This window comes from Empidonax traillii, unplaced genomic scaffold (assembly GCF_003031625.1).
Source record: "Empidonax traillii isolate 1590-97213 ecotype Southwest subspecies unplaced genomic scaffold, ASM303162v1 scaffold401:size1000279, whole genome shotgun sequence".
Taxonomy (NCBI): domain Eukaryota; kingdom Metazoa; phylum Chordata; class Aves; order Passeriformes; family Tyrannidae; genus Empidonax; species Empidonax traillii.
The window spans coordinates 95,855-106,321 of NW_020955594.1; the positions used below are offsets into that span (position 1 = coordinate 95,855).

Sequence of the window (10,467 nt, forward strand, 5' to 3'; positions counted from 1 at the left end):
ACAATATAAGAAAGATATTAAGCCATTAGAGGGTGTCCAAAGGAGGGCAGCAAAGATAGTGAAGGGCCTGGAGGGGGAACTCTGTGCGCAGCAGCTGAGGTGACTTGGTATGTTCAGCCTGGAGAAGGGGAGACTGAAGGGAGACTTCACTGAGGTCTTCAACATCCTCATGAGGGGAAGCACAGGGGCAGGTACTGATCTCTTCACTCTCGTAACCAGTGATTGGATTCAAGGAAATGACACAAAGCTGAGTCAGGAGAGGTTTAGGTTGGATATCAGGAAAAGGTTTCTCACCGAGAGGGTGGTTGGGCGCTGGAACAGGCTCCCTGGGGAAGTAGTCAAAGCACCAAGCCTGACAGTTCAAGAAGTGTCCCGACAACACTCTCAGGCACATGGTGGGATTCTTGGGTTGTCATGTGGAGGGTCAAGAGTACTTTATGTTCCTCATGGGTCCCTTTCAACTCAGTATATTCTCTATGATTTATTGACTGCTGGACAAAGCAAACTGAAAGTCAGTGTTAATATATAGCATAACAATAAAGGAAAGCTAGTCAATTCATTAACTTCAGAAAAGATAAGTTTGTTTTCTTGTTCAGTAGTGAAAAACTTATTTTTAAAAATGTGTGGCTGATTCTTGGTGCTCAGTGAAAACAGTTGCTACCACACTACATGACAATACATGGGGTCACTCTTTATCCTAAGCTTAAGTGGTACTTTAGCTGAGGTTACTGTAATAGCTGACCATTCTACTACTTACTAGCTATGATGAATTATTAATTGTTAATTATCACTATTAACTCTAATCACTGCTATAAGCACAACAAGGACAGTGAATTACATAGGCAAGCAGCACAGTCCATACTTTATTCAGGATAATTTGGACCATGTACTAGTGAGGCCTTGTGAGTACAGCGGTGTGTTGCAAATGACAAGGACAATGTAATGCAGCTCTAGGCATCTTTGTAAACAAAAAACTGCCTCCTTCACATTTGTAAACACTCCTGATACCAATGTCGACACTGCTGCCAGTCACCTTGCCGATGAATTGTTGATTGCTACAGCTTTAGAGAAAAGTCACTTTTTTATCCCCAGTTGTATTACCAAAATCCTGTGCATACAAGTACATTCCCTGTTGCAAGAATGAATAGACAGTTAATATCCAACTCAAATGCTTCTCTTGAATGGCTTTACATGAAAGAATAGCATGCTTACATAGTTTTAGCATATCAAGGCAAAAGCTAACAGTCCTTTCACAGCATCTAGGTAGCCACAGCAGAAATTATTTACCAAGAAATTCTGAATGATACCAGGCATATTTCATCTCCTTTTTCCACACAATTTTTCAGAGCAACCTAATCAACAAGATGCCTTTGTATCTACTGTTAATAAACTCAAATTGTTTTATGAGGTCCTCTAATTTTCAGGAGTTGCAGGGCTGTATCCTGGGAATGCACCAATATTTTGAAGAAGCTGGGCTTTAAAACCTGGTTAGTTTCTTCGTACCCACAATGGAGCTGAGCCTTCTTCCATCTAAAAAAGTACATATTTAGTGTGGAGTGATGTTCACCCATTTGTTTTGGGATGAAGAAGCAGTTACTTTAAACATGGGCTGAATTTCATCTCCTCTCCATAAATGATTGTATTTCTTTTTAACTTTATTCCTAAACAAAATCCTGCACCTGCATTTTGCCATCTAGACCTAAGGCACTGTGAGAAAAATCAGCTTTCATTTTGAACATGGAAGATGAGATGTGTAGATGTTCTGGGCATTCACTCAGGAGCAAACAGATAAAAACATGTACCAGAAGTGCATGGAAAAGAGATGGCTCAGTGGCTTTTGCCACTTATCTATACTTCCTTATGTCTAGATTATTTTCACTGATAAAGCCTTTCTTGGTGCTGTAGTAGGACCTTTGTCATCTGAGAAGTTTCTTGCTTCATTAAGTTACTAAGGCTCAGGTGGCCCATGGCAGAGTGCATGGAAACTTCAGTACTTTCATAAATAATGTTCAGCTGTTTAAAGGCCCAGGATGATGAAGGGCATTGCTCAGGGCACACCTGTGTTGTAGTGTGGCATTAGCAGTAAGGTAGCCTGCCCCCTTTTAGCTAAGGGCAATTCTGCTGGCATTGACACTGATGTTGAAACTCAGAAAAAGCATAATTAGAACCAAACTCAAAACTACTCGCTCAAACCCTGTGGTTGTAAAGCATTGTACATGCCTTATCCACCAATGAAATTAATACATACAAACATACTAATGCTTGTCTTTCTTACTGCTTTCTGCACTGGCTGGACTTCCATAAAATGGTGGAACCAGAAGTTAGATCATAAAACTCAAAATTACTTGATGGATGTTATAAACAATGCAAGAAGTTAAAGTAGGCTCTGGACAAATCAGGGTGCTGTCCGCTTCACCCACGTAATAATCATCACTTAAATGATAACAATCACTAACTCTGATCCATTTCTCATCAGAGACTGTTTCCACTTGGATCCTGACAATTTTAATTAAATGTGAGCTGATGACTTCATGGAAGCAATCTTGTAAATCAAAAGTGCAATTCCAGAGAGTGATCCTACCCCATTACAATTACAAAAAAGAATCTAAGCCTGTCTTTTCGAAGTCCTTGAGCATTTGAACTTCCTAGATTTAAGCTGGACTTATGCCTGACTCTTGTATACAGGATGAGTTAGGACAAGCCAGAGAAGAAACATGGCAAAAAGCAAGAAGGCTGTTTCCGTTAAACATTAATGAGCACACACTTTCATGGATTTTGCACTTGCAGTTTAATCATAGAAATCATTCTGCACGCTTCTACTTCTAATGATTTGATTGTTAGAAGAAAGGCTGGCCCCAGTCCTATTGACTGTTTACATCCGAATGTGCTCTGTTTTTTAAATCTATTTCCAAACTAACTGTGGTTCTATTGTGTGATATTTCCTCTGCAGCATCACACATTTTCAATCAGCATCAGCTCCTTAGCCATAATCACTTCCTGCCTTGGCTTCTGTTCAGTCCTGTAACTTGCTGCAAAACAGAACTCCCATGCATCCGGTCTGTGCATGTGAAATGGTATAAGATGCAGTGGTATTTAGGTGGCAGTTGGCAAGAAATTATTTGATTAATTGGAAATTCTATAAACTGAGATTGAGATGGCTATAGATAGCTAGGGGGGTTATCGCTACATGCTTTTTCTGGTCTTTCGCATGCATGTTGCTTTGAATACAATTTTGACAATCTATCCCCTGTATCCTAAGACACTACATCACCTACATGTTCGTCAGTGCAAATGCTGCAAATCCCAGCCATGCACCACCAGCAGCTCTGACCAGTTTGCAGAAACACCACAGCATTCATCTGCATACAGGTTTCTATCTGCATCATAAGCAGACTTGAAGTCTGAAATTACACAAGTAAGAATTCCCAGAGATTTAAGCACAAAAATACAAAGCAAGAACCATAATTTAAAAGTAGCATTTTAGGATAGGAAGCTTTCATATGCTTTAAAATATTTCAGTGAATGTTTTCTCACACTTTCTCAGTATTTCTCATGAGTGATGTGCACAGATAAAATAACTGTATCTGTGTTAAAGGGAACTTTACTACAATGACCACTGCTGTAAAGCCCAACTTTGTTCACATTCAACAGGTTTCTATCCTGCATATTTCTATTTTTTATGGGTTATGCTACTTAAAGTCCAGCTTCTTTAATTTATCCACTTGAACACTTTTCACTCCTGTTTCTGTGCAGAGCACTGTAGTCACCGCTGCTGCCTTCAACACTAAATTAAAAAGAAGACAAATCCTAGTAAAAAACAAGAAGATTGCAGGACAACCATTAAAGATGTTTCAGTGGACAAAACCAGTAAATGCACATGTTCTTGCACTCCCTAAAGTAATGAACGCCTTTTATCTAAAAGTGCAAGTAACAGGAAAGCAGTTGAGCACTGAGTGAAATTTTTTGGCATTCAGTGGCACTGATGGTTACTGATGTAAGACTGAAAAGCAGCAGCACGTTGTTCTACGCAAATTTGAGTTCCTGGAACGTGCTGCAAGGCTCCAGGAAGGAAGATATTACCATGTAGATAAGGTCTTGTTTTTAGTGCTAGCAAGGAGTTCTTGGCATAAGTCTGAATTCTATTGTGTTTTCGCCTTTGATTTCCACCTGCGTCAGTGGAGCTTTTATTTTCTTCAGGGAAAATGCTGCTGATGTAAGAAATATCAGCATTTCTGCCATTACTGTAAAAATTACTGTAAAAAAAAAGGCCCCTAAAAGGGACCCTAAGACAAAACAGAGCACACTGAAAGAACCTATCAGAAACAGGATTTCCAGGACAAACACCTGGCTCTTTACTATCTTCTGTCATATGTTTTTAATTAAGTCTTGCACAAAGTTTCCCCTTTCTCATCTCAAGGTTTGACCTATGACCTTCTGACACATCTGGGTTTCATAGTTATTTGTCTGTGAATACCTGGTACTTGAAGTATGCCTTCTTATTTGAGCAACAGAGAAGCTAAAACTAATTGATATGACACAGCTTTTCTGGATCTTTACTGCAACTGAAGAACTTTTCCGCTTTGAAAAAAAAGTCCACAGACTTATTTTCATTATTCTAAGGAATGAACTGCAGTTTACCCAACTGGAAAGCAGAAATAAGAACCCAATTATTAAAAATTAGTAAGGTTGCTTACACAGGTGCCAAATGTATTACAGACCAAATATAACTAGCAAGCATAAATCATCTTGTGTTTCACTGGCATGACTCACATTCGTAGCTCCCCTGCTGTCAAGATGCATACACAGCCTTCACACCTGCTGGGCTTCCACTCTATTCTTCCTCTTCCCTTGCTGGGGACTAACATTCTCTAGCTTTCTTCTTCAGAATCATTAATACTAGGCCATCACTATATGTCCACTTTCTGGTTTCAATCCCACTAATTTTTCCTACTTTGATTCATTTATGAAAATAATGGCATAAAAACGTTACTCTCATTGGTGATCTGTTTTCCAGCTTGGACTGTGCTACAGGCTTGATTCAATGAAATACTGAAATAATGAAAATACTCTGGTTATAATTCCACTTCCTACATGAAATACTGTTTTATTGAGTGCTTCTCTGAACCATATACTTACAAGGACCCAGTTAGCCACTACAGATTAAAGCCCCTGTAAGTTCACAAGGCTTTAATTGCATTTTATAATTTTAAAAAGCATATGAAGTTCTAGATTTGATTTCAATAAATCCCTTCTGACTATGTCTGCTGGTTTTGATCCCTTCAACATTACACTCAGAAGAGGTTTTGGTCAAATCCAGACCAAAACCAATGGCATCAAATTGAAGGATATGATGGAGCAGAAATTGAAACAAAATGTGAGCATAAGCCAAAAATCACAACTCTGAAAAACTTTACATTGCTGATAAGCATAAAGGCAAGCAACCTCCACAGGTTTTGATTTTAAGGTTTTAAACAGCACTTTACTTCTTAGCAGGGCTCCATCTTAACAGGGCTGAGTTACTGCCCACAATCCCAACCAGTCCTGTGAGCTGGCCCATCCTTTGCCTATCTCATTGCAGAAGTCAGTTTTACAATGCACTGCATATAATCAACTCATTTGGCCTTTGGCAGCCACGTTTTGTTAGGATCCTTTTCTAAAAGGGAGCTTAAATTTATTTTTCTCAAGACAGAGATAGAGAATGCCCCAAAGTTTGTGTTAGCCTGTGAGTGCAGACACAACTTCCTCAAGCTGTAGCTCCTCCCAACTCTGGGCACACAGAGGATCACAGGCCCAGAAAAAGCGCACGCAATAGCTGAGATAACTCACTTGAAGGGAAGAAGACAGGGTTTGCAATCTGCATTTTAAACACCTAACTCTGTCAAATTTATATTCCAGATCATGCTTCAGCAATTTCTGAACGATTTGGATTTTCCATCTGGTCAGTCCCTGGATTTTATTGATCAACCTCACTACTGTGAGATCAGCACTTCAAGGATAGAGAAAATAGTTTCAACTCATATCAGCAGCTCATATTTTAAATCCTCTAACACAGGACCAAGGAGTTGCATTGCAAATGATGTGCTTGAGGCACATGGTCTCCATATGCATTGACATTCTATGACAGCTTCAAACGTAATTCCTCAGCTATAAAACAACAGATTTCTGTAGTCTTTCCAGAGCTTCTACAAGTATTCAACTTCTCTTTCAACTATAACCTTCCTAATACACCCAAGACTGAGTAATGCATTAAAAATCAGCTCATCCTGATTCCACTCTTTGCCTCTGCATTTTTTTTCTGAGCTCTAAAGTAGCTCATTTAATAATCTGCTTTCTTTGTTCTTTATCATTGCTATTCCCTTTCTTTTCTCTTGTGCCACTATCAGCATTTCAGTAGCAAAAGGGCTTTTTTGACTGTTTAATGAAACTGGTTCTTTTGAATCAATTTCTATTGACTTTTTGGTAATCAGAGAAAACCCCCTGATTTGACTGATTTGATGTCTGCTCAGCGATTCCCTGCAGAGATGTGGACAGAAAACTACAACATATTACTAGGTCACAAGATGGATAAATGTGAAAAAAGGTTAGCAGCGCTTCACATGCTCCATCACAACCAACCTCAGGAAACAAACTGGAAGTTACAAGAATTGAGAGACAGATTTTATGAAGAACAAATATTTTCAGTTCAATGTATCTGGTTTCCAGTGAACTTGCAATGAAAAGTACCGAATCCCACTTAATATTAAAATCAGTATAAGCCCAAATTTGCACATTTAATTTTTTTTTTTTTGACAGCACTTTCACATATAGGGAAAAAATACTGGGCCTGTTGGCAGACTCAAGGACACAGAAAACAGCTTTGTTCAATAGTACTGACTTCCTCTTGCTGCCACCATACCAGCATTTCTACTGGGTAGTCAATAGGATGTGGCCTGTAACACACTACACTGCACAGAGCTTGTCCCACTTAACTTGGCTGTTGCTGGTGTATAAGAGGCCTACATGTGATCAAGATTACATGCAACCCTTATATTCAATACTGCAGCAAGTTTTGTTTAAAATAAGTAACTCACCTACCAAAAGTACTCTGGTGTCTTCTAAACTACACTCTAAGACAATGGTTGCACATCAGCAAACACACAATTCTCTTTTTGCAGATCTTACCCACATTTTGAGCAATGTGACAGCTGCTGAAAGGTGAAGGCAGAGAATGAGTTGGTCTCATTCTCTTAATGGGCTTTAAATAAATGTGTGTATTTGTTTTAAGTTTTGTGCTCCTGGTCAAAAGTCTTTCCTTCTCCAATTTGTCTGCAAGGATTAAGGCATTAAGAACTCCTGCACCTCCAGTACAGTCTCAGGGACTAGAGAACAATCTCTGATAAACAACCAAAAATGTATTATATGAATAAGCCATTAATTTGACTATGAAAACTTTCAACATTCTTCCTTTCTACATTAAACACAAAAAAAACCCAATCACAAGGAACAGTTTTCTACTTAGAGCCAGAACGATGCTTAGAGATGGTTAAACTGACTATTACACATCTACCTCCACATAATCCTGGGTTAACATGAAAGAGCTTGGTTTAACTTCAGGAATAGGATCTTATTTTAAGAACAAGGTATATTTACACAGTGATCATCACTGATACTGATTGCTTTTCCCAGCATGCATTTTCCAGTGAACTCATGCACCATAAAAACCCAAAGGAAATCCAATGAAAGTGTCTTTAGTAAAATGTAGAAACTTTAATTTACATGCAAAACTACAACATATTCATAATAAAAAACTGGTGTCTAAACAAATTAAACACAATTTGTAAAAATCGTTCACGTTGTTAAATAGGTCTGTACAACCAAAGATTTACAAAGTCCCTGTGCATTTTCATCTTTTCAGTGCACAACTGAGTTTAGGGGTTCTGCTCGAATATTCCCCAAGTCAAGAGCTGAATCCGTCTCTTCATCAATTTCACCAATGACGGCACTACAATAAAAATAAATCAGGTTATTATTTCTTGAAATAAAATCAATCACACACCTCTAAAACAGAAGCTGTCTTTTCCCTTTCAACAACCCTTATTTACTGTTAACCATACTGACTCTTTCTGATTGATGCTGCATGTTCCCTGCAAGGTTCTAGTGATGCACACTGTAATGTCTGGAAGTACTTTATATTATGATTGCTTCTTCCCATTTATTTTCCAATACCTTCCCTATTTTATGAGAGTTGTCTATTTTGAAGTTACTGTTACTTTGCTGTTGATTCTTATGACTTTTTTCTATAAGAATATTAAATTTCAGTATGTTAAGAGTTGCAAGAACACAGAATTATTCCTTGTAATGAGCATATTTCCGAGTTTGTTAAGTTTGCAAAAAAAAAAATTAGAATAAATTTTATAAAAGAATATTTTGAGTATATTTGAGTAATGTGGCCATCTGGTATGATAAAAGAGCGAAGCAGTAAACAATTACTTGGCTTTTTATACACTTCTATACTATGTGAATGAAAAGTTACTGGTGGAGTAGCATGTTTAGTCCTACCTTTGCACGTGTCAATTTACTTTTTCTTAAAAGCTTAAGTCAAATGTGATGAAAGCATCCCAAAATGTCTTAATGATGTTAGATAAATGCACCTAGACATAAATTTAAGTCTTGACATTTCTTTGTACAGAAATATCCATCAGAAATAGAAGATGAAAACTCCTATCCAGGCTCATGTGTTGGTCACTGCAACATACTCTTTTTCTAGTTGTGATTAAAAGAAGAGTATTGTTTTTGCCATCAGTTTCAGAATGCTGCTGCAAAAGTAATCTTCCTAGCAGGCTCACTTACCAGGCCTTCATTCCACTTCTCTTGTAACCCTCCCATGTGTTTGGCACGTCAGCTACTTCTCTCTGCTTTCAATGAGCTTTTACTCTCATTCTCTTAAGTGTATTTTACATCAAGTATCGACTTTGACCTGTCACTACATCAGCTTCAACAGCTGTTACACTGTCAAGCCAGAACCTTCATGCATTGTCCAGATCGTAAAGTGGTCTCTGTGAACATCTCTTCTACATAAAAGCTGTTGAAAGTCAACTTTGTATACCAGATTGCTGACTTTTTGCATGAATTTTATCTCATATTTTAGTCATAATTCTATTTTTTCCTTCATCAAGCATCATGAACTAGAATAAAGAACATCTACACAATGCCTACACTCCAAAGAGGAGAATGCTGAGCTTTGTAGTGACCCTTCCTAAATGGCTAATCAGAACGTGCTGGTTAATTCACAGCTCAGTAAATACAGACTAAGGAGATCAAAGAATCATAGAAAGGCTTGGGCTGGGACCTTAAAGATCACACAGTTTCAGCACCCCCACCTCCTGCCACCCACCAGATCAGGTTGCTCAGAGTTTCATCCAACCTGGCACTGAGCACTTCTAGAGATGGGGCATCCACAACTTCTCTGGGTAAGCTGTTCCTGTGTCTCACCACCTTCTGAGTAAAGAATTTCTTCCTAACATCTAATCTCAATCTCTCCTCTTTCAGTTTAAAACCATTCCCCCCTGTTCTACCACTATCTGCCCACTGAAAAAAAGTCGCTCTCCCTCTATTGTATAAGCCCCCTTCATGTAATGGAAGGCCACAATGAGGTCCCCCTCACTGAGAAGAGAAACCTTTTCTTTTCCAGGCTGAACAAGCCCAGCTCTCCCAGCCTGTCTTCACAGGAGAAGTGCTCAAGCCCTCAGACCATCTTCGATCTTAACATTACAATACAATCACTTCTGTAACCTAAGTGTAGATGTTTGCTATTTAATACACAGAGTCATCTAGGTCTGAAAAGGCCTGCAAGATCGAGCCCAGCAATGCCAAGCCCACCACTAAACCCTGACACTAAGTGCCACTTCTACACATCTTTTAAACACTATCCAGGGACGGTGACTCAGACACTTCCTTGGTTGGCTCAGCTTTGACAATACTCTGACAGTACAGTGCTACGCACAGATACAAAGGTGCAGGGTGTCTGGGGCTATCAAGATTTATAATATACACACAAAAACATGCACACATACACACTAAGTTCACGTGAACAGATTTAAACAAGGACATGCTATACTTACACATTATCACCTCTTACAATGTACAATCCCAGCACAACTTGCTCAACTCCTTGTGAAGAACTGAACACTCGTTCATGGCTTTCATCCAAAATCAAGTTAATGGTCTGGTCAAAACCTTTGAGTGTTCCCTGAAAATAACATACAAAATTAAAGCACTCCAGTTAACTCTTAAATTTATCATCTTTGCTCTCAAAGATACCTTAAACAAGGTAGCAAAACTAAGGTACTAGAGAACATATGTTCTATTTAGGTTTTATTATTTGGCTTAAACACTAATAGCTAAAGAAAGTAATTTTCAAAGCAATAATCAATTTAAGAAAAGTACACATTTATTACTGAGAGTTCATGCTGAAAGCTAAAATAAGCT

The 10,467-nt window shown here is 38.5% G+C and overlaps 1 protein-coding gene across 1 annotated transcript in view; it reads right to left on the reverse strand.

Moving 5' to 3' along the window:
• Positions 1–7,724: 7,724 nt before the first annotated feature.
• Positions 7,725–10,467, reverse strand: part of LSM8 (LSM8 homolog, U6 small nuclear RNA associated) — a 5,095-nt gene continuing 2,352 nt past the window's right edge. Inside the window, exons 3-4 of the mRNA XM_027893685.1 lie at positions 10,101–10,228; positions 7,725–7,981 (exon numbers count right to left, since the gene is read on the reverse strand). Of these exons, the coding sequence (XP_027749486.1) occupies positions 7,891–7,981; positions 10,101–10,228 (219 nt within the window). The 3' untranslated portion in view covers positions 7,725–7,890. The remainder of the gene's footprint in view (positions 7,982–10,100; positions 10,229–10,467) is intronic.